This window comes from Nicotiana tabacum, chromosome 19 (assembly GCF_000715075.1).
Source record: "Nicotiana tabacum cultivar K326 chromosome 19, ASM71507v2, whole genome shotgun sequence".
Taxonomy (NCBI): domain Eukaryota; kingdom Viridiplantae; phylum Streptophyta; class Magnoliopsida; order Solanales; family Solanaceae; genus Nicotiana; species Nicotiana tabacum.
In genome coordinates this window covers 98247527-98273137 of record NC_134098.1, presented here as the reverse complement: position 1 = coordinate 98273137, position 25611 = coordinate 98247527, and the positions used below count along the sequence as shown (strand labels likewise).

The 25611-nt window shown below is 39.8% G+C and overlaps 1 protein-coding gene across 1 annotated transcript; it reads left to right on the top strand.

Annotated features, from left to right (window-relative positions):
* The first annotated feature begins 23708 nt into the window (after window positions 1-23708).
* LOC142173613 (uncharacterized) lies at window positions 23709-25611 on the top strand. Its single transcript, XM_075239236.1, has 5 exons — window positions 23709-23965; window positions 24459-24800; window positions 24927-25009; window positions 25121-25269; window positions 25366-25611. Exons 1-5 carry the CDS (start codon window positions 23709-23711, stop codon window positions 25609-25611), a joined length of 1077 nt encoding a protein of 358 aa, XP_075095337.1.

Sequence of the window (25611 nt, the reverse complement as noted above, 5' to 3'; positions counted from 1 at the left end):
CACTATGCGGTCGCAGAATCACTCTGCGGACCGCATAATGGTCGTAAAGTGGATCAGTAGAGGGGCAAGATTTGAGAAAAATCTGTGGTGCACTATGCGATCGCAGACCTGTTTTGCTGTGCATTATGCGACCGCAGAACAAGTATGCGGACCGCATAATGACCGCAGAACAAGTCAGTAACGCCCAGCTTTGGAGGCCAAATTATGCGGCCGGTATGCGGACCGCATAACTGCATCGGAGCTTCTTTTTTTTTCTCATTTTTTACCCGACCCAACTTCGATTTATAGCCCTTGAAGCTCATTTTTGAGCCAAAATCTGATATTTTAGAGAGAAGTGAGAGCATTTTAGAGAGAGAAAGTGAAGACTTGGTCATTTATCCATCAATTCTTGTTCAAGGTTTGAAGATTTTACAAGGATCTTGCTAGGGCTTCAAGAAGGTAAGAATTTCTTTCCCTAATTCTTCAATTTCGGGTTTGGAGTAAAGATGGGTGATTAATAGTGTGATTTTATGGTAGAAATCTTCATAGACTTTAATTGAAGATTTGAGGATCGAGTTGGTGTCGGATTTTGGTGAAATTTATATGGTTGGACTCGTGGTTAGATGATCGTTCATATTCTATAACTTTTGTCAGGTTCCGAGATATGGGCCCTACAGGCGATTTTTGAGTTAATTTTGGATTTTATTGGAAAAATTAGTATTTTCTTATGGAATTAATTACAATAATTGGTATTGACTTAATCGAATTAATTGTGGCTAGATACGAGACTTTTGGAAACCAATTCTTGTGGAAAGGGCATAGCGGAATAAAGAATTGCACGGTTTGAGGTAAGTAACAGTTATAAATCTGGTCCTGAAGGTATGAAACCCTAGAATTTTATGTTATGTGATTATTTTGGAGGTGACGCACATGCTAGGTGACGGGCATGTGGGCGTGCACCAAAGAGATTGTGACTTGGTCCGTCCCGTGAAACTGTAAAGTTGAATAACCTGTTGTTAGCTATAAGCTCTCTTTGTGTTGAAGAAATTTGACTGTAAATCATGTTAAAAATCATGCTTAGGCTATGTGATAGTACTGTTGGGACCCACAGAGGTCGCGTACTTGTTGAATTAATTGCTAATTATTGTGTTGTACTCAGTCACGATTTTTCTTGCGTATTATACCTTAGTCTTTCTTGGTATTTATTGATATACTATGTTATTCTTGTTTTGGCTGATCTTTGTGATTTCTGAGAGCCCGAGAGACGTGAGAGGTTGAGGACTGAGTAAGGCCGAGGGCCTGTTAGTAAGGTAAAGATATTATGGCACGTGAGTTGTCCGTACAGGATATTATAGCACGTGAGTTGTCCGTGCAGATTATGGCGCTTGGGCTGTAGGAGCACCTCCGGAGTCTGTACACACCCCCAGTGAGTGCTGGTACCCATTGAGTGTGAGTGCTAAGGGCTGAGAGCCGAGTGGTTGAGCTATTGTGATGAGCTGAGTGATTGTTGCCTGAGAGGCTGTACTTATATTGCATTTGTTGTTGTACTTGGTTGCTATCTGTCATTGTTGTGAAATCTCTGAAAGAATTTATATCCAGATTACTTGAAATTGAACTATATAAAATTGATTGACTTAAACTACCGGATTTGAAAGCATGTCTATTCTTTATTGGAACTATTAAAAGTGAACTATGAATGTGTAGCTCGTCATTATCTTCAGTGCCTTAGTTATTATTTTTACTTGCTGAGTTGGTTGTACTCATACTACACCCTGCACTTTGTGTGCAGATCTAGGTGTTCCCGGATATAGCAGGTGTTGATTCTTCCGTACATCTAATTTTTCGGATATTCAGAGGTAGCTGCCGTGTTTCGCAGACCTTGTCTCTCCTTCCCTATCTTTGTATTACTGTATTTTTGGTCTTAGACTATTGTAGACCGTACTTTCCCAGATTTATATTCATATTAGATGCTCATGTACTCAGTGACACCGGGTTTTGAGAATGTTGTATCTGATTTTTGCTAAGATTTTGGTATTGTATTAAACGTTACATTTTTAAATTGAAAGGAAATCGTGAATTATTGATGTTGTCGGCTTGACTAGTATTGAGATAGGCGCCATCACGATATGTTAGAATTTTGGGTCGTGACAGTAACTATGTCGATTATTCGATTGAGGGGATACTGATAAAGGAGTATACGTCGTACAATGATTTGGTTGCTTCAATTTCGAAGCAACTCGACATAGATTTGTGCTCAAAGTCAATTAAAATTGAATACAAAGTAGATGGAAATTGCACGCCAATGGAAATACATAACGACATGGGTTACATGATGTATGTAGAGTTGAAAAAAGTGAACAGAGAATTCGGGATGTATCCTTTATGCATAACAACAATTGACAAAGAAGTTGTAGCTGGAGGTAGTTTTGCCCGAAAACTCTTCGTGTTTCCAAGCAAAGAGGGGCAACTGTGAGCACATGATTTTTGCCCGACTAAAATACTCCTACAAAAAATTCACAAATAGAGTTTTTCTAAATTGTTTTAGGTTTTACAGAATTTGTAGGGATTTTCGGTTAATTGTTGTTTGCATTTATTTGCATATTTAACATTTTTAAATCATGAGAAAATACCAAAATGTCTAAAGTATTTCATGTATAATATTTTAGGTCTTAATTGCACTTAGGATTTAATTATATAAGTTAATTGCATTATTAAACAGATAATCACAAAATATGGGTCATTTTTGTATTTTTAGCTTTTAAATGCAAATTAAGTAATTCTTCCTTCATTAGTCTAAATTAATCAATCATGGTAAAATAGATAACTAGGTTTATTTCTATAAATTAGATTGATTTAGCACTTAATTTAGGTTTAATTAATTAATTTTTATTAGGATTTAAGGAAAAAAGAAGAAAAAAAGAAGAAAGAAAAATCGTTTGGGTTTTAAACTTGGGCCAAAATAATTTTTGCCCAAACGCTCACCTGAATTCCGCCAAGCCCAATCCCTCACCCGGTCCAGTCTTACAACTAAGTGCGAATGACGTCGTTTTGGACGGATCGATCTCGACCATTCAATCCATCTCCATCCAACGGACACAGTCCACTCTCACCCCCACATAAAAGGCCTGTTACGCGTTTCCCCTCCCCCAGAACCCTAAACCTAATTCCTAACCAAGCGGCGCCCACCCCCTTTTCTCTCCCTGCGTCGACCGAACTCGCTTGAACTCAAGCGAGTTCACCCTCCCTCCAACTCACGCACGTGGTTCCTTCACCCTCCCTCCTCCACGTCACTCGTCCCGTAACGACCTCTGACAGAAAAGATTCTTCTCTCCCTTAGGCTTCACGCGCTTTTTGTATTGAGAACAATCTCGGATGAATGGTGGTCGTAGGATCTGAGAGATTCAAGATCCTAGATCTCCATTTGTCCGATTTGGTTCACAAGAAAGAGAATCGGATTCTCGCGGATTTTTCGGACAGAAAGAGGAATTTTAGGGCACAACTTGAAGAAAATAGGTATGAAAATTTCTGGTTTGGGTATATATAGGGAGGTTAAGGGATTTCTTAGGGGTCTCATTTTTTTGGAACAAAAATTTTAGAGAAAAAAATCGGAAAGGAAAGCTAGGGTTCTAAAAAAAATTCTTTTTCTTTTCAGTGGTTCATCTTCATTTTTTCGATTTTCTGGTTTAGTTTCAGAACAAAAAAAATACAAAAAAAAAACGTTCAGTGTTCGTCTGTATTTTATTTTGATTACTGTCTAAAAAAAAACACATATTCCGTCTCTTCTTTTCAATCTGGATTTTGAGTTGAAAATTGGACTTTGACTGAGAAGTTGTTGAGTTCGCTGCTGCTCGAGAGGCTGCCCTTTTGAAGTGCAGATTTCTCTTAGTCGTTGTTCTGCTGTTCATAGGTACGTTTAGCCATTTTGTTTAGCTTTATTTAAACCATAAATAAAGCTGAATTTGTTAAATTATCCTCTTGCAATACTTTTAGTAGTTTTCAGCTTGTTTGAATCTCGAATGAAAATTTTGATTTGTTTATGAGCTGATTCTTTCCCATTTCATAGATTCATTATGTGCACTGTCGATTGGTCTCAATTTATTTTTCTCTGTTAAGTTCTGAAAATATTATGTATTTTTTTAGTTCTGATCCTAGATTCAACATGCTTAAAATCTGAATCTGTTTGAAATCCTTTTCCTTGTTTGATCTTTGAAGTGATTGGAATGTTAAAATCAAGTATTGGTCTGTTGAATGCAAATGAGCAGCCTAGCATCTGATGAATGTTGTTCTGTTTTCTCTAAAAAATGTTCAAGTTCTATTGCGTACACTTAATTGATGCAAAAATCTGGTTTCATGTTTTCTTTCAAATAGTGGCCGAACTTAGCAAGTGAGGATAGCTTTGTAGCAAGTTTGCTTATTCTGAACAATGATTTACTTGCTTAAATGAACTTCAAGTTGGAATGTGTTGTTTAATTAATATGTTGTTACTGTTGTTTGTTGATACAACCAAGTTAATTTACAAGGGTAGCCCAAATGACTATCTCCTTGTAAATCAAACATGGCCTAGAGAAAGAAGCACTACACCGTTAGAGATTCGAAAAAAGAGAAGAAGTATAGAGTTTATATTTGTGCTAATGAAATAATGTAATTTATGTTATGACTAGCCAATTTGATTATGTAAATGTCTTTTATATCAATATGGACTGTTAATTAATCTTTTGTCCGTAATTATTCAGTGGTTAAGGCTACTGGTCCATTTCAGAGGCCCAGATATCTGGCCTAGAATTTCGAACTCTGATGTATTTTTGATTGAGTTAATTAATTAGGAAGAGGATTTTCAAATATTTTAATAACTCCCTGCCAGTTTATTTGGCGTGGAATTTCCCAACAATTCAGGGTGTTAATTGAATTCCATTCAACTATGTCGATATTTCCATGTTTAGCAAATAGTTTCAATTAGCCTTCATGTATGTAGCCTCCAGTTTTAGTTTTATCATGCGTTGGAAGATTTATTGAAGAAGAACAGCAGACATAGTATGAGCTCGTTAAAATAACTAGTATTTTAATAGAACACTGAATATGCTTTTTCCCACCAATAACTCCATAATTCTAGACTCTCACTTGTAATCTCACATCTTAGCAAAAATTGAATAATATCCGAACATCGTAGTTTGCTTTAGGCGCGATTAATAAATTATCGTGACTATGGGTACGGTTCCCGTGGCATAGTTATGATACGTAACCCTAATTCGAGTGTGCGTTTCACGTGTCTCGGCCACAACTTCAAATAATAATAAAAATAAGCCTGTCGTAAATTGCGGGTGCATTTCATGTGGCGCGGTTTGCGACGTGTGCCAAAACGACAAGTGTACGACATCGTGACTTGTTCCAAAAATAATTCCATAAATAATTAAAAGCGGTTAAAAAGTACAAATGCGCAATAGGCTTTAAACATGTATTAAATCAGATAATTAGGCCGATTATTGATAGTTAAGCGACCGTGCTAAAATCACGGAATTCGGGAGTGCCTCACACCTTCTTCCGGGTTAACAGAATTCCTTACCCGGTCTTCTGTGTTCGCGGACCATAAATAGAGTCAAATTTTCTCGATTTGAGATTTAAAATAAACCGGTGACTTGGGACACCATAAATTATCCCAAGTGGCGACTCTGAAATAAATAAATAATCCCATTTCGATTAATATCACTTAAATTGGAAAAACTCCCTTATTCCCCTAACTATGCCATCCCCGTTCGGGAAAAAGGAGGTGTGACAGCTCTGGCGACTCTGCTGGGGACAGAACCCAGAATCTCTGGTTTCGCAGACCAGAATTCGAGCTTAGAATAGCTGTTATGATTGGCTTTCACGATTGTCTGATTTTTACGTGTTTGAGCCTAATGTGCTAAATGCCGCTTTTTTTTTTACCGCTTTGATATTGTGTGAATTGTATATAAACTGCTACGAAACCTTTCCTCTCTCTGAGTCTTCTAAATCTTCTGGGAAGTGCACGCTGGCGTGACTTCTTTTCTATTAGTGTCATATCCTAATTTAGAACGAGGATCGGATCAGTTACAAAGCCGGATGGCCTTTTGGTTACCGGTACGTTGCCCCCCCCGGCTCGAGTTGTCCGCTCGGGTAAGCCAGGTCTAGAACAATACACCCAGGATTTAAACTTAGAATAGCATAGCCTCATGCCGGATCCCTAGTAGGTACGTTTGCTTGCATCACGTGCATTTGACTTAGGGGACTCAACACAGGGGTTGGGTCCGTCTAGGACAGGTGTACTCAAAATTAAAGGACCATCCTGATGCATTCTTTACGTGCTACTTGTGCATTACTTTGCTTGGCTTGTATGTTGACCGGCTTCGTGACTAAGGAAAGAAAATCCAAAAAAAAAAAGAAGAGAAAAACCAAGAGTGAGGTAAGATAGAAAAACACCTGGTTTTGATAATTCCGGTATTCAAAAATCCCGTTACTCTGTCAAAATTTCAAAAACAAAGAGAGAATCATTCCAAAACAAATCATATTTTTCTGTGCATCAAAATGACCGAACTACGCGGGTCTGATTCTCACCGGATGTGAGATACGTAGGCAAACCTCATCGGTTCTGGCCCCCAATTTTCAAAAATCTAAAATATTTTCCTTTATTTTCTTGTTTAGAAAGTCTTTCTTTGAGACCTCATTTTTTTTAAAAACAAATCCAAAAGTATTTCCTTTAATTCCTTCTTTTAGGAGTTTTGTTTTTTTAGAAAATCCCAAACAAATAAAAGATTAAAAAAATAATTTTAAACCAAAATAAATATATATTTTATTTGTAGGAGTCTTTCATTAGAAAAAGAAAACAAATGAAATTAAAATCCAAAAATATTTTCATTCTTCTTTCGAAAATTGAAAAGAAAATTCAAGATTCTTTAGAAGTGTTTCTTTCATAAATTCAAAATAAAAGTCCATAAATCCAAAAATATTTCCCTTTTCATTTTTTTTAGAAGTTTTTCTTTCGAAATTCCGGAAAAAAAATAATATAAAATCAAAATTCAAAATTTTGTTTTTTTCTTTTTTCTTTAGAAATCTTGCTTTATCAAAATTTAAAAAAAAAAACAGAATAATCAAATTCCAAAAATATTTTCTTTCTTTTTACAAGTCTTTATTTTATTTTATTTTTTAAAAAAAAAAAAAAAATTTGATCACTTCGCAAACACAGTCCTAAAATCTTCTCATCCGAAGTGTTGAAAGGCCGTATTTGCAAAAGTGGCCGTGATTTGTTTTCGGTTATATTTTTCAAAAATTATAATGATAGTAATCTTTTCATGGTCAGTTTTGTACAAAATTTTTATCTGGTCACCCTAATTTAAAATGTGCAGAATGAGCACCGTTCAGAACTTACCTGTGAAGGTTATGGATCAGATTCCACTGGCACTCCACATGTGGTGGGAGGATTTGGGAAAACAAGGACGAGACATGGTCAACCAATACCTAGGGGCGCTCACTCGACTATTGAAAATTCAACCTAGAAGGGACCTGATAGAGGCATTAGTGGCATTCTGGGACCCCGCTCATAATGTTTTACACTTCTCAGATTTTGAGCTTACGCCCACTTTGTAAGAAATGGCGGGTTATACTGGGAGCACGGAAGGACTGAGACACAAGTACCTGGTATCTCCAAGGACTGTTACCCCCCACAAGTTTCTGGACTTACTAAAGATAAGCAGACAAATCAAGACGGGAAGTCTAGCACGGGGAGTTTCCACTTTTCATTTTCTATATCAGCGATACGGGCATCTAGGGGGATTCGAAGACCTTGAAAATGGACTCTGCAGTAAAGGAAACCGATCAAAATGGGAGACCCATAGATGTTTTGCCTTCATAGTGGCATTTTTAGGACTTTTGGTGTTTCCAAGGGAGGACGGGCACATTGATTTGCGGATAGCCAGGGTTGTCCACATTCTGACTACTCAGGCCAAGAGTACTCTCGCACCCATGATCGTATCAGATATATTCCGAGCCCTCACGTTCTGTAAGGCCGGAGCCAGTTTTTTCGAGGGATGCAACCTGTTGTTGCAAATGTGGATGATCGAACACCTCTGTCATCGTCCTCGATACATGAACTATGGGTCTACGGGGAAAAACTGCATTGAAGAGTTTGGTACACGAGTAACAGGATTCGAAATGCCGAAAGAGGTCAAAGATTGGATTACCCGCCTTCGATCTACGACCGCAGATCAGATAGAGTGGACATTGGGTTGGCTTCCCGTTGATGAGATTGTTTATATGCCCGCCACTGGTCCCTACTTCTTGCTAATGGGTCTCAGAAGCATCCAACCCTATGCTCCGTACCGGGTTTTGAGACAGCTGGGAAGATGCCAGACAGTTCCTAGAGATGAAGATCTTAGCACTTATGTGGTCAAAATCCGCTCTGATGCCCAATTTCCCGAAGAAGCGGTTCGCCAAATTTGGAGTGAATGCCAGTATTTGGGGGCAAACACCCGAGTACGTGATTTGTCTAGGGGTGAAGTCTTACCTAGTTTTGTTGCCTGGTATGGAAAGAGATTCGCGACGAATGGTGAATCTGAACGACCAAATAAAAGACCTCATATCCAAGAATTTGTTGACACATCGCAGGAGCAGTGGGCTTGGTTAGCCAAAGAAAGAGAGTACCGGGCCACCATAAGCAAGCTAGAAGAACAAATCAAAAAAATCAAATTTGATAGTAGTTTGCAGACAGCTGAAGATGAAGGGGAAAAGAAGAGGTTGACCAAGGAAAATGAAGCCCTTCGAGCCCAGATCCAGAGAATGAAAATAGCCGCCGAGACACCAGCAAGAAGTGAGAGAGATGAGAAAATTATAACCAACCTGAGGCGGAAAGTGCATGATTATAGTTTTGACTTGACAAAGGCTGAAAGGGACTTGTTCAATGCTCAGGCAAGGCTGGCAAAAGGTGCGGAAGACAAGTGTTAGAGGCTCGGGCCCAGCAGATTGGACGTTTGCTTCAAGAAAAGGGTGTCATCAGAATGAGGATTAAAGAGATAGCTGATTATGTTGTAATGAAATTCCATGAATGTGAAGACATGACCAAGTCTATATTTTTTGCTTCTGTAATGACATTTGTCCGACAGGTGATGGTTGACCTAGACCGCCTTCAAGAAGATATTGCCCGCAGGCCCGTGCGGAGACCGGCTGATGTCCCGCAAGCCTCCGGAGTACCAGTGGAGGCTCTTATGTATTTTTGATTTCCTTTAGTAGTCTGTATTTTACTTTCTCTGAGTCTTGTTCGTCTTTGTCAAGGTTGTCTATTACTTTATTTCGAGTCTGTAGATTTTCCTTTTGCAGTCATCGCCACTTTTAGTCCTTGTAATAGAAAATCCAAAAAGATGTCTTTTATTGATGAAATAAATTATTTCGTATCTATTTCTCTGAACTACATAATGATCTTATTCATGCGACGTCATGATACATAGGCAATCCCCATAGGATTCGATCATATTCTTAAAAGAAGAGAGGGAAAAGAAGAGAGAGGAAGAAAGAAAAGAGGGGTCAAACTAAAAAAAAAAGGGAAAGAATAAGAATTAAAAGAGCGAAACACAGCAGGAGGTGAGAGGGAAAAGTCAGGATTTGGAGAATTTGGAAAAGACGGGATGAAACATATGAGCCGTCGCAAAGCATCTAGGAACGTTAACTGCTTAGGTGCATTGCATACCCAATGTGCGATTAACTATCTGTAAATTGCTTTTAAAACTGACCAAGTTTTTGTGCGCGCATAGACAGGTTTTGTTTTAGGTGGTTAGTTTGTTGGCATCCTGGCAAGTCACCCTTATAACACCAGATCAAAGTACAAGGCAGTCATGACTAGCAAAGAATTGGACACGGGTGTTGTCGACCCGCCAAGGGAGATTGTAGAATCGGAGTCTGAATTGAAAGAGGAGGTCTACAGGTTGAAGCATCAAATGGCAGAAATGTATCAAGCCTGGGTCAGGGGGCATCCTCCACCTTCATTCCCCACTAACTACCCAGAAAATCCCGCTTTCATCCCACCACTGTCACAAGCCCAAGATCCCATTACCATTGATCTTTCCCCTCAGCACGCACCAGGCTTTACCCCTTATCGCCACTACCCTGGCACCTCGTCCCAAACCTTTCATGCTCCACCAGCCAAAATAATTGCATACCCTGCTCCGACATCCGTTCCTATTTTCGTAGCCCCTCCGCGAGCTACCCTTCACAGATCTTCTAGTAAACCCGCGTTCCAAGCTCCAGATACCCAATATTATGTTCCAGAACCAACTTTCAAAGTCGCGGATCCTTATTCCCATGCCCCTCGCTTTGAACCTCTTGTCAAAACTGAGAAACCATCCCGGAATGTGGAGCAGGACGAGATGTTCAGGAAAGTGAAGAGCCTAGAGCAATCTTTGAAGAACATGCAAGGGATAGGAAGCCAAGTAAGTGTGGCTTACAAGGATTTATGCTTATTTCCGGATGTTCAACTGCCCGCTGGGTTCAAGATGCCCAAGTTTGACCCGTACGATGGACATGGAGATCCCGTGGCCCATTTGAGAGGCTTCTGCAGCAATATGAGAGGCGCCGGTGCGAAAGATGAATTATTAATGGCATATTTCAGTCAGAGTCTGAGTGGGGCAGCTTTAGAATGGTACACCCGCCAAGACACTAGCAGGTGGTACACATGGGATGACTTGGCTCAGGCCTTTGCTCGGCACTTTCAGTACAATATAGACATTGTCCCGGATCGCCTATCTTTGACCAAGGTAGAGAAGAGGCCCAATGAAAGCTTTAGGGAATATGGTTTCAGATGGAGAGAACAAGCTGCACGAGTCTACCCTCCAATGAAGGAAGATGAGATGGTCGAGTACTTTCTTCAAGCCCTAGAGCCCACTTACTTTGGCCATTTGATCTCAGCCATAGGTAAGTCCTTCAACGATGTGGTAAAGATGGGAGGAATGGTGGAAGAGGGACTCAAGTCAAGCAAGATCATGAGCTACTCTGCCATAAAAGCGACCACACAGGCAATTCAAAGTGGCACCGGAAGCCTGTTAGGCAAAAAGAAGAAAGAAGATGTCGCTATGTTTGTCTCTGGATCATGGCGTGGCCCAAGGGGTCCGCCTCACCAGTACACCCAAACTCGACCCCAACCTCAAGCCTACACCCAAGCTCCATATAATCCATCTCAGCACTATCTCCCGCCACAAGACCCTCGATATTCTGTCGAGCTACCCCAATACCATGTTCACCACGCACAGTCATATGCTCAACCCCCTCCTTACCCGCAATGGCGTGCTCCAACTCCACAAAATCTTTATACACCCCCACAACCATACCAAAACCCTACTGGTCCAAGTTTTCGACCGAAGCCAGATTACAGAAAAGAGAGGCAACAACGGAAAGAAACCTTCACCCCTCTTGGAGAGTCCTATACCAGTTTGTTTCAGAGGTTGAGGCAGTTGGACGTTTTGAGGCCGATTGAGCCCAAGATACCAAATCCGCCTCCAAGGAACCTTGATTACTCCCTTAAATGTGTATATTATTCTGATGCTCCGGGGCACGACACGGAGAAGTGCTGGCATTTGAAGAGGGCGATCCAAGAGCTTATTGATACAAATCAAATTGTGGTCCAGAGCCCGGAGGCGCCAAACATCAACCAAAATCCTTTGCCGGCCCATGCAGAGACACATATGATCGAGATAGTTCATAAGGATGGGGAGCCCAAAAACTCTTCCAAGTCTGTCATGATGATCCGGGCTAGCGAAAGTAATCCAGTCAAAGCTCTAGATTCTGCAAAAGCAATGTCCTTGGCAATTAAAGGGGTGTCGGAGAAGCCAAGCGCACTCAACGTGAAGCCTTCTGTATTAGTTGTGAAAGGGCCTCCGGTTGATGTTGAAGCGAACCAGGAGAGGCAAAAGGTGGTCGTGCCAGGGGCCCCGGGCAAGCCTATCATAATCGTGGAAGGGGCTCGTGTTACCCCCATTATCATTAAGCCAGTAACCCAGTTACCGATGGTTGACACAAAGGTCGTCCCATAGAATTACAAACAGGTGGTAATAACATACAAAGGGAAAGAAGTAGAAGAAGAAATCAATGAAACCGGAGGACTAACTCGTTCTGGGAGATGTTTTGCCCCAGAAGAACTGAGGAAAACCAAGCCATCCAAGGACGACCACATCCCAGTAAAAAAGCCGGTCACCGAAGAAGAGGCTGAGGAATTCCTGAAAAAGATGAAAATGCAAGACTATTCCATTGTAGAACAGTTGAGGAAAACACCAGCTCAGATCTCTCTTCTGTCTTTGCTGATACATTCAGATGAACACCGCAAAGCCCTGATGAAGATTTTGAACGAGGCCCATGTTCATGATAAGATCACGGTGAACCACTTGGAAAAGATTGCTAACAAGATTTTCGAAGCGAACAGGATCACTTTCTTAGATGATGAACTCCCTATAGAGGGTACAGAACACAATCGAGCTCTTTATCTCACAGTGAAGTGCGAGGATTTTGCTGTCTCAAGGGTACTGGTGGATAACGATTCTAGTGCGAATATTTGCCCTCTGTCCACTTTGCAAAAGTTGAAGATTGGCACCAAAAGGATCCACATTAATAATGTATGCGTTCAAGGCTTCGATGGAAGAGGGAAAGATTCTGTCGGTGATATAATGCTAAATTTGTCAATAGGGCCGGTTGAGTTCACTATGGAGTTCTAAGTGTTAGATGTGGCTGCCTCTTATAACTTGTTGTTGGGCAGGCCCTGGATCCACGCTGCCAAGGCAATCCCGTCTTCTCTGCATCAAATGGTCAAGTTCGAATGGGACAGACAGGAAATAATTGTGCACGGTGATGAGAACTTATCTGCTTACAATGACACAATCGTTCCATTTATTGAAGTTGAAGATGATAAAGGGCCTTGGGTTTACCAAATGTTCGAAACAGTGTCTGTCGGGAAAATTCCCGAGGGAGAATGCATCCTAGGTCCGAAGATACCATCCGCGTCTGTCATGGTAGCAAATGAAATGTTGAAGAATGGTTTTCTGCCAGGCAAAGGTCTGGGTTCATCTCTGCAGGGTATTGTGCATCCAGTGTGCCCACGTGAAAGTTTTTGTACATTTGGTTTGGGATTCACACTCACAGGGAAGGACGTGAAAAAGGCTAAAAGTTTGAAAGGAAAGGCATGGTCACTTCCTAAGCCTGTTCCACATATCTCCAAGTCTTTTGTCAAGCCAGGGGTCGCAAAACGCCCAATATCAGCGGTCCCAAAACCTGTGGTCGACTTTGATGAAGAGTTGATCAAGAGGTTCCAGAGTTTGTTTGATGAGGTTAATATGGTAGAAATCGGGGAAGGTTCCAGTAATGCCGATGTGCAGCTCGTTGGGCCAAATGTGAAGCTTAGCAATTGGAAAGCTACTCCTCTCCCCGCCCGGAAGGAGTTTTGGTAGTTTGCTTTGTTTTCCTTTCTGCTATCTGGGTTATTCCAGGGTTGTAATCCAGATTTTTATTTTTTGCTTGTTTTGATGTACAAACCCTCCTATCCTTTTATTTTTAATGAAATACAATTTCCCGTTTTCCATTAATCCTGATAGCGTTTCATTTTTGTTTTTGCTTTCTGTATAGTTCCTTTTATGCTGGTTTCAATGACATGACATGCATGAGGAATTTTCAGCCAAATCTTAAAAGCCAATCTAATTCTGAAATAACGATCCAAGAAGTAGAGGGTGATGATGAAACAGAATACGATGAAGAGGCGGCATTTGAGGAAGTCAGTAGAGAACTAAAACACTTCGAAGAAAAACCCAAGCCTAATTTGAATGAAACCGAAGCAATCAATTTAGGGGATCAAAATAATGTCAGAGAAACCAAGATAAGTGTGCATCTGGAACCGCAAATCAAGGAAGAAATAATCAAAACACTATTTGCATACAAAGATGTCTTTGCATGGTCGTATGACGACATGTCGGGCTTGAGTACTGATTTGGTAGCTCATAAATTGCCAACCGACCCTACATTCCCTCCTGTCAAGCAAAAGTTAAGAATGTTCAAGACTGATATGAGTGTGAAGATTAAAGAAGAAATCACAAAGCAACTGGAGGCAAAGGTCATTCGGGTCACTCAGTATCCCACTTGGTTAGCTAATGTGGTACCAGTACCAAAGAAGGATGGTAAGACGAGGGTGTGTGTTGATTATCGTGATCTCAACAAGGCAAGTCCAAAGGATAACTTTCCATTGCCGAATATCCACATTCTGATTGATAATTGTGCCAAGCACGAGATCGGGTCTTTCGTGGATTGTTATGCGGGATATCATCAGATCCTGATGGACGAGGAAGACGCAGAAAAGACAGCATTCATCATGCCATGGGGGACGTATTGCTACCGGGTAATGCCATTCGGTTTAAAGAATGCTGGGGCAACTTACATGAGGGCAATGACTACTATATTTCATGACATGATACACAAGGAAATTGAAGTTTATGTAGATGATGTGATCATAAAGTCAAAGAAGCAGTCCGACCATGTTGGGGATTTGAGAAAGTTTTTCCAAAGGCTCCGCAGGTACAACCTCAAGCTCAATCCGGCGAAATGTGCATTTGGTGTCCCGTCGGGGAAACTGTTGGGATTCATAGTCAGTCGACGCGGCATCGAGTTGGATCCGTCAAAGATTAAGGCCATCCAAGAACTACCACCACCAAAGAATAAAACTGAGGTGATGAGCCTGCTCGGGAGGTTAAACTACATCAGCAGGTTTATTGCTCAACTCACGACAACTTGTGAGCCCATCTTTAAGTTACTAAAGAAGAATGTTGCGGTTAAGTGGACCGATGAGTGTCAGGAAGCATTTGATAAGATCAAGAATTACCTGCTGAACCCCCCTGTGTTGGTCCCGCCAGAACCTGGGAGACCTTTAATCCTCTATTTGACAGTCACGGATAATTCTTTTGGTTGTGTGTTGGGTCAACACGACATCACGGGCAAGAAAGAGCAAGCCATTTATTACCTCAGCAAGAAGTTCACTCCTTATGAGGTTAAGTATACTCTTCTTGAAAGGACATGTTGCGCCCTGACTTGGGTGGCGCAAAAGTTGAAGCATTATCTGTCCTCCTACACTACTTACCTCATTTCTCACATGGATCCTCTAAGGTATATCTTTCAGAAGCCTATGCCCACAGGGAGGTTGGCAAAGTGGCAGATTTTACTCACAGAATTTGACATCATCTATGTGACTCGAACCGCGATGAAAGCCCAAGCCCTAGCCGATCACTTGGCCGAGAATCCGGTGGATGAAGTATATGAGCCACTGAAGACTTATTTTCCTGATGAAGAAGTGATGTATGTTGACGAGGCTGATCATGATGAAAAGCTAGGTTGGAAACTCTTCTTTGATGGAGCTGCTAACCTGAAAGGTGTCGGAATAGGGGCTGTACTCATTTCTGAAACAAGGCATCACTACCCTGTAACAGCTCGACTTCGATTTTATTGCACTAACAACATGGCTGAATATGAGGCATGCATTCTGGGTTTGAGGCTAGCTATAGATATGGGAGTTCAAGAAATATTGGTTTTGGGAGACTCAGATTTGCTGGTTCACCAGATTCAGGGAGAATGGGAGACCCGTGATTTGAAGCTCATACCGTATCGACAATGTCTGCATGATCTTTGTCAACGATTCAGGTCGGTAGAATTCAGGCATATTCCCAGGATTCATAATGAGATTGCCGACGCCTTGGCTACTCTGGCATCAATGTTACACCATCCGGATGAGATTTGTGTCGACCCTCTGCAAATCCAAATCCGTGATCAGCATGCCTATTGCAATGTGGTTGAGGAGGAACTTGATGGCGAGCCTTGGTTCCATGATGTCAAGGAATACATCAAATCAGGGGTATATCCGGCACATGCCACAGGCAATCAAAAGAGAACCATTCGACATCTGGCTAGTGGATTTTTCTTAAGTGGGGGAATATTGTACAAGAGAACTCCAGATCTAGGATTACTAAGGTGTATAGATGCTAAACAAGCCTCGACTATCATGGCCGAAGTGCATTCTGGGGTTTGCGGGCCACATATGAGTGGGTACGTCTTGGCGAAGAAGATTCTTCGAGCAGGTTATTATTGGCTCACCATGGAACGTGATTGCATCAGCTTTGTTCGCAAATGTCATCAATGCCAGGTGCACGGTGATTTGATTCATTCCCCGCCATCTGAGCTGCACACAATGTCGGCACCTTGGCCCTTTGTTGCTTGGGGCATGGATGTCATTGGACCGATTGAGCCGGCAGCGTCAAACGGGCATAGGTTTATTCTGGTGGCCATTGATTACTTTACCAAGTGGGTCGAAGCTGTAACTTTCAAGTCCGTGACCAAGAAGGCAGTGGTAGATTTTGTTCATTCAAACATCATTTGCCGGTTCGGAATTCCCAAGGTAATCATCACAGATAATGCTGCTAACCTCAACAGTCATTTGATGAAAGAGGTATGCCAACAGTTCAAGATTACGCATCGAAACTCCACTCCATATCGTCCTAAGGCAAACGGAGCTGTTGAGGCTGCTAACAAGAACATAAAGAAGATACTTCGTAAAATGGTGCAAGGTTCGAGGCAATGGCATGAAAAGTTACCGTTTGCTTTGCTAGGTTATCGCACTACTGTCCGCACTTCAATAGGTGCAACCCCCTATTTGCTGGTATATGGAACCGAGGCAGTGATACCTGCGGAAGTTGAGATTCCATCCCTGCGGGTCGTTGTTGAAACTGAAATTGATAATGATGAGTGGGTCAAAACCCGGCTAGAGCAATTGAGTTTGATTGATGAAAAAAGATTGGCAGCAGTATGTCATGGTCAATTGTATCAGAAAAGAATGGCAAGAGCATACAACAAGAAGGTTCGGCCCCGAAAATTTGAAGTGGGTCAGCTGGTATTGAAACGCATCCTTCCACATCAGGCTGAAGCTAAAGGCAAGTTCGCCCCAAACTGGAAGGGGCCTTTCATTGTGACAAAGGTGTTGCCCAATGGTGCTTTGTATTTAACAGACATAGAAGGTAAATGTGTGGATATGGCTATTAATTCTGATGCAGTCAAGAGATATTATGTATGATTTCTTTGCTTATCTTCAATCGCATTTTGTACTAGACACGTTCAAAGTTGGAATGACGAAGGCATTTTATTCTGCAATCCCAAACACTTTTATCATTTGTTACCCTTTTTGAGCCTTATTTATTTTCTTTCATACCCCTCTTTTGGAATCAAAAGCAGTGTTAGAAATATAAAAGAAAAAAGAGAGAAAAGAAGAAGAAGAGAAAAAAAATCAAGAAAAAAAAAAGAAGGAAAAAAAAGAAGAAAAAAAGAAAGAAAAGAGAAAAGCAAAGAAAGAAAAAAGAAAAGAGAGGAGAAAAAGAAAAGCAAAGTAACAAAAGCAAAACTCTTATGTTTGAACTACGTTCGACCTGATTCTTTTTAAGGATACGTAGGCAGCCTTACACGGTTCGGTCCCCTCAAAATAAAAGTCCAAAATTCCCCAGATTTGAAGAAACTGGGGCAGAAGTTTTAGTTTTGTAAAAAGATCTGATTCCAAAAATTGTAATTTTAAACCCCTTCATCTTAAATTATTTTGAGCCTGCATGCCACCCTTTCTTTCTAACCCTGTCCAAAACCTACACTACAGTCTAAAGAAAGACCTTCTGATCAACTTTGAGGATGCCAAGCCAAATGAGATAGAGGTGCGATTTACATCACGGGTAGCACCTTGGTTCATGGGCACAAGGAAAAATGAATAAATGAGAGAGTCTTATTGGTGAAAACCCTCACGGGCACCATAAGGCGATGGTGAGTCGAGAGAAAATTCAAATGAGAGAGTCTTATTGGTGAAAACCCTCACAGGCACCATAAGGCGATGGTGAGTCGAGAGAAAATCCAAATGAGAGAGTCTTATTGGTGAAAACCCTTACGGGCACTGTAAGGCGACAATGAGTTGAGAGAGGAGCAAATGAGAGAGGTTTGCTGGTGAAAACCCTTTGGGGCATTACAAGCTGAATCAGGTTCATGACTTTACAAAGAAATTGAATTATGGAAAACCCGGTTTTGAAGTATGAAGACATGGCATGAACTGAAATGTGATTAGATGGATGGATTAGGCTGATCAGTCCGAAATGCATGTCATGATCATTGGAGCCAGTTGCTTCATTCAGATAAGTCTCTTTTCCATTTTTCTTCAAATAGTCATCGCTGTTTTTTCTTTTATTTTATTCCTAATTCTCGAAGTCACTTCACTTCGTTTCTTTTGGGTCTATTCTTCTAAGTCTCAGTCAAATTAGTCTGTTGTTAAGCAAGCAAGAAAGGACTTCAAAGCCCACTACCAGCTTTTTATTTACACTAAGCGAAATTCGGCCAGGCACATCCCAAGTGACATGATGTAGAATTAGCAGTGCGGTGGTAACTGAAGTTCAGGTGGTCAAGTGATTCGTGAATTTGTAGGAAATGCAAAGGTTCGACAGTTGTCAGAATGAAAGTACCATACGGCGAGTTGAGTGTAAGGGATTCAAGTCATTCAGAGGTTTTGTGTTCGAGGTCCGATTGAAAGGTCAAACAATTCTTTGTGAAGCGGGATAGTGACAGAAGCAGACACCTTCAGCAAGGATGCCACAAACTAACCGCCACAATTTCAAACTGACAAAATTTTCTTTGTTTCAAGCAGGGGCAAGAAATCTTGTTTGCTTTGCCAAGAATCCTCCATGAGAAAGCATGTTCCAGATAAGTTCAGTTTTAAGTTTCCGGGACCCTCCTGGACAATGGGAGTTAATTTCAACTTTTCAGGACCCTCCTGGATAATGGGATTTAATTTTAAATTTTCAGGACCCTCCTGGATAATGGGATCTAGTTTTAAGTTTTCAGGACCCTCCTGGATAATGGGATGCAACTAACAATCAATGAATGTTCCTGGTACAAACTGGGGCGAAAACGTTTCTCTGTTTTGTCTGTGTTGTCATGATTGCAGGCACCCACCTGAAGAACGAGGGAATTCATTTCAGTTTCTAAGTCAGCAGGCACCCACCTGGAAAATGAGGGAATTTATTTCAAGTTTTAAGTCAGCATCAGGCGCCCACCTGGAGAATGAGGAAATTCATTTTAGCTTTAAGTCAACATCAGGCGCCCACCTGGAGAATGAGGGAATTTATTTCAAGTTTCTAAGTCATCAGGCGCCACCTGGAGAATGAGGGAATTTATTTCAAGTTTTTAGGTCATCAGGCGCCCACCTGGAGAATGAGGGAATTTATTTCAAAGTTTTTTAAGTCATCAGGCGCCCACCTGGAGAATGAGGGAATATATTTCAAGTTTTTAAGTCAGCAGGCACCCACCTGGAAAATGAGGGAATTTATTTCAAGTTTTAAGTCAGCATCAGGCGCCCACCTGGAGAATGAGGGAATTCATTTTAGCTTTAAGTCAACATCAGGCGCCCACCTGGAGAATGAGGGAATTTATTTCAAAGTTTTTTAAGTCATCAGGCGCCCACCTGGAGAATGAGGGAATATATTTCAAGTTTTTAGGTCATCAGGCGCCCACCTGGAGAACGAGGGAATTTATTTCAAGTTTTTAAGTCATCAGGCGCCCACCTGGAGAATGAGGGAATATATTTCAAGTTTTTAGGTCATCAGGCGCCCACCTGGAGAATGAGGGAATTTATTTCAAAGTTTTTTAAGTCATCAGGCGCCCACCTGGAGAATGAGGGAATATATTTCAAGTTTTTAGGTCATCAGGCGCCCACCTGGAGAACGAGGGAATTCATTTCAGTTTAAAGTCATCAGGCGCCCACCTGGAGAACGAGGGAAGTCACTTAAGAATTCAATCCAAGTTAGAAGTAGCAAAAGTTCGCCTCGAGAATGCGAGCTGACAGTCCGAGATAACCAAAGGAAGAAGTCTCAATCCAGAATAAAAGAAAAAGGGTGAATCCAAAATGCAGAAGCCGATGAAAGATGTGAACTGCTCAAGACATGGCTGAAGTCACAAGCTTTGCATGTCCCGTCTTGATCCGAAAAGCTGAAGAAGAGAGAACTAGCACCTGCAGCTAGCAAACATCAAGGTTTAAGTCAAAAGTCCGCATGAAGAACCATTCAAGACTCAAGATCAAGCTTCAGAAGACTTATAGATAGGAATCTTGTAACTCATAGCTGACAGGCTTAGTTAGTTTCTTTTTCATTTTGACTTTGGTGTAATAAGGAGCTCAGCAAGAAAGAGTAGCAGCAGCAGCAACAGTGAAACACAGCTTCTCGGTAATTCCAGCTACCAAAATTTCCAGAACTACACAGACCTGATTCCTCCATAGCCGAGGATATGTAGGCAACCTCGGAAGCAAGGTTCGGTCAAACGCTTTCAAAATGCTTCCATGGAGTATGCAAGCGGTCAAAAATCGCTCGTGTTTGCTCAATGTATCTTTGCCCGAAAACTCTTCGTGTTTTCAAGCAAAGAGGGGCAGCTGTGAGCACATAATTTTTGCCCGACTAAAATACTCCTACAAAAAATTCACAAATAGAGTTTTTCTAAATTGTTTTAGGTTTTACAGAATTTGTAGGGATTTTCGATTAATTGTTGTTTGCATTTATTTGCATATTTAACATTTTTAAATCATAAGAAAATACCAAAATATCTAAAGTATTTCATGTATAATATTTTAGGTCTTAATTACACTTAGGATTTAATTACATAAATTAATTGCATTATTAAACAGAAAATCACAAAATATGGGTCATTTTTGTATTTTTAGCTTTTAAATGCAAATTAAGTAATTCTTCCTTCATTAGTCTAAATTAATCAATCATGGTAAAATAGATAACTAGGTTTATTCCTATAAATTAGATTGATTTAGCACTTAATTTAGGTTTAATTAATTAATTTTTATTAGGATTTAAGGAAAAAAGAAGAAAAAAAGAAGAAAGAAAAATCGTTTGGGTTTTAAACTTGGGCCAAAATAATTTTTGCCCAAACGCTCACCTGAATTCCGCCAAGCCCAATCCCTCACCCGGTCCAGTCTTACAACTAAGTGCGAATGACGTCGTTTTGGACGGATCGATCTCGACCATTCAATCCATCTCCATCCAACGGACACATTCCACTCTCACCCCCCACATAAAAGGCCTATTATGCGTTTCCCCTCCCCCAGAACCCTAAACCTAATTCCTAACCAAGCGGCGCCCACCCCCTTTTCTCTCCCTCCGTCGACCGAACTCGCTTGAACTCAAGCGAGTTCACCCTCCCTCCAACTCACGCACGTGGTTCCTTCACCCTCCCTCCTCCACGTCACCCGTCCCGTAACGACCTCTGACAGAAAAGATTCTTCTCTCCCTTAGGCTTCACGTGCTTTTTGTATTGAGAACAATCTCAGATGAATGGTGGTCGTAGGATCTGAGAGATTCAAGATCCTAGACCTCCATTTGTCCGATTTGGTTCACAAGAAAGAGAATCGGATTCTCGCGAATTTTTCGGACAGAAAGAGGAATTTTAGGGCACAACTTGAAGAAAATAGGTATAAAAATTTCTGGTTTGGATATATATAGGGAGGTTAAGGGATTTCTTAGGGGTCTCATTTTTTTTGGAACAAAAATTTTAGAGAAAAAAATCGGAAAGGAAAGCTAGGGTTCTAAAAAAAATTCTTTTTCTTTTCAGTGGTTCATCTTCATTTTTTCGATTTTCTGGTTTAGTTTCAGAACAAAAAAAATACAAAAAAAAAACGTTCAGTGTTCGTCTGTTGATTTTATTTTGATTACTGTCTAAAAAAAAATACATATTCCGTCTCTTCTTTTCAATCTGGATTTTGAGTTGAAAATTGGACTTTGACTGAGAAGTTGTTGAGTTCGCTGCTGCTCGAGAGGCTGCCCTTTTGAAGTGCAGATTTCTCTTAGTCGTTGTTCTGCTGTTCATAGGTACATTTAGCCATTTTGTTTAGCTTTATTTAAACCATAAATAAAGCTGGATTTGTTAAATTATCCTCTTGCAATACTTTTAGTAGTTTTCAGCTTGTTTGAATCTCGAATGAAAATTTTGATTTGTTTATGAGCTGATTCTTTCCCATTTCATAGATTCATTATGTGTACTGTCGATTGGTCTCAATTTATTTTTCTCTGTTAAATTTTGAAAATATTATATATTTTTTTAGTTCTGATCCTAGATTCAACATGCTTAAAGTCTGAATCTGTTTAAAATCCTTTTCCTTGTTTGATCTTTGAAGTGATTGGAATGTTAAAATCAAGTATTGGTCTGTTGAATGCAAATGAGCAGCCTAGCATCTGATGAATGTTGTTCTGTTTTCTCTAAAAAATGTTCAAGTTCTATTGCGTACACTTAATTGATGCAAAAATCTGGTTTCATGTTTTCTTTCAAATAGTGGCCGAACTTAGCAAGTGAGGATAGCTTTGTAGCAAGTTTGCTTATTCTGAACAATGATTTACTTGCTTAAATGAACTTCAAGTTGGAATGTGTTGTTTAATTAATATGTTGTTACTGTTGTTTGTTGATACAACCAAGTTAATTTACAAGGGTAGCCCAAATGACTATCTCCTTGTAAATCAAACATGGCCTAGAGAAAGAAGCATTACACCGTTAGAGATTCGAAAAAAGAGAAGAAGTATAGAGTTTATATTTGTGCTAATGAAATAATGTAATTTATATTATGACTAGCCAATTTGATTATGTAAATGGCTTTTATATCAATATGGACTGTTAATTAATCTTTTGTCCGTAATTATTCAGTGGTTAAGGCTACTGGTCCATTTCAGAGGCCCAGATATCTGGCCTAGAATTTCGAACTCTGATGTATTTTTGATTGAGTTAATTAATTAGGAAGAGAATTTTCAAATATTTTAATAACTCCCTTCCAGTTTATTTGGCGTGGAATTTCCCAACAATTCAGGGTGTTAATTGAATTCCATTCAACTATGTCGATATTTTCATGTTTAGCAAATAGTTTCAATTAGCCTTCATGTATGTAGCCTCCAGTTTTAGTTTTATCATGCGTTGGAAGATTTATTAAAGAAGAACAACAAACATAGTATGAGCTCGTTAAAATAACTAGTATTTTAATAGAACACTGAATATGCTTTTTCCCACCAATAACTCCATAATTTTAGACTCTCACTTGTAATCTCACACCTTAGCAAAAATTGAATAATATCCGAACATCGTAGTTTGCTTTAGGCGCGATTAATAAATTTTCGTGACTATGGGTACGGTTCCCGTGGCATAGTTATGATACGTAACCCTAATTCGAGTGTGCGTTTCACGTAACTCGGCCACAACTTCAAATAATAATAAAAATAAGCCTGTCGTAAATTGCGGGTGCATTTCATGTGGCGCGGTTTGCGACGTGTGCCAAAACGACAAGTGTACGACATCGTGACTTGTTCCAGAAATAATTTCATAAATAATTAAAAGCGGTTAAAAAGTACAAATGCACAATAGGCTTTAAACATGTATTAAATCAGATAATTAGGTCGATTATTGATAGTTAAGCGACCGTGCTAAAACCACGGAATTCGGGAGTGCCTCACACCTTCTCCCGGGTTAACAGAATTTCTTACCCTGTCTTCTGTGTTCGCGGACCATAAATAGAGTCAAATTTCCTTGATTTGGGATTTAAAATAAACCGGTGACTTGGGACACCATAAATTATCCCAAGTGGCGACTCTGAAATAAATAAATAATTCCATTTCGATTAATGTCACTTAAATTGGAAAAACTCCCTTATTCCCCTAACTATGCCACCCCGTTCGGGAAAAAGGAGGTGTGACAGTAATTTTGATACAGATGATACACTTGCTATTGATTCTGTCAATTCAAGCAAACCAATCGAGGTGTTCGAACTGGACACGGATTTGATTATTTCAAAAACTAATCAAAGAGAGGTTATGGTTGGACGAGTATATAAGGATAAGGCTACATTGAAACAGGTGATGGAGTATTATGCAATATCTGAAAAGTTTCAATTCCGGGTTGATAGGTCTAATGCTATCAGGTTTGAGTGTTCGTAATTACAATTTGTTGAACATCATGTTATATTCAAATGTATGGTTATGTATTTTGAATGTGAAATTGAATATTGTTTTCATGGTAGAATTTTTATCTATATTTACATGACTTTCATTGTTATACTTATGAATAATTATGTATTTCAAATACATGTATTCATATGTATTTTACTGATAAATATTTATTACAGTGACTTTCACTGGTTGTTCTTAGATATATTTATACGTATTTAGATATATATAATTACAATCGTATTCACATGTATATGTATGTATTTTAAATTTTTTGTATATTGTATTCATGCAGGTAGAATTTTTAAATTATATTTAGATATATTTAAATATGTTTGGATGTATTTACATGACTTTCATTGTTGTACTTATGAATAATATATATGTAACAATGTATTCACATGTATATGCGTGTATTTTTTTAACCATTTATACTGATCATATATATTGTGAAAAAATTATTTGCAGCTATACATTATTATGTATGTCAGAGGATTGTGAATGGAGATTTAAGGCTTCTAGCATTAACAAATCACAAATGTTCAAAGTGATAGAGTTCAATAATAAGCATACATGTCCGTTGAAAGATAAGGTGTATGAGCAACGTCAAGCAAGTAGTAGTCTTATCGGTGGTATGATTAGATCCAAGCTTACTAATCATAAGAGGAAATACACCCCAAAAGATATAATTAATGATGTAAAATCAGATTTTGGTATAGATGTTAGTTATATGTTGGCGTGGCGGGCTAAAGAAAAGGCAATGAATTTTTTGAGAGGTGAACCGACTAATTCATACAATAAATTACCAAGGTACTTATATACAATGGATATAACATATCCTAGTTCACACATTAGAATGGTAAAATCGCCACAAAATGAGTTCATGTATGTGTATATATCTTTGTATGCCTTTATAAAGGGGTTCGATCACTGTAGACCCATTGTGGTTGTGGATGGAAGCCACCTAAAATCGGCATACACCGGGACATTCGTCTCGGCCAGCACGTTGAATTGCGCGGGTGAGTATGGAGATTATAATAAAATTTGTTAATTTTACTGCCTATTAAAGATTGAAATACATATTTTCAATATGTATGCAATTGTATTTACATGTCATATACTGCCACTAGCATATGGTGTTATTGATTCAGAGAACGATGTTGCTTGGTCGTGGTTCTTTGAGCAATTCAAGGAAGCATATGGTGAGAGGAAAAATATGTGCATCGTTTCAGATAGGAATGAGAGCATCATCAAATCTGTATCGAGAGTGTATCCAATGGTACCACATTTTACTTGTATATGGCATATATAGAACAACGTATATAAGAAATTCAAAAAGAGTCATTCAAAGTTGAGCGGGATATACTTCTCGAAGGCAAAAGCATGCACACAGGCTGAATTTGATAGTCTAATGGAGAAGGTGGAGAAAGTAAATATTAGGGTGAAAGAATACTTGAAATTAGCTGGATGCGAAAAGTGGGCTAGGTTGTATGCACTTGTTAACAAGGGATGGACCATGACGTCAAATATTGCTGAGTCAATCAACGCCGCACTTGTGTCAGCAAGAGAATTGCCAATATACGACTTCCTCGAAGAAGTTAGGAAGATGTTTGGATGTTAG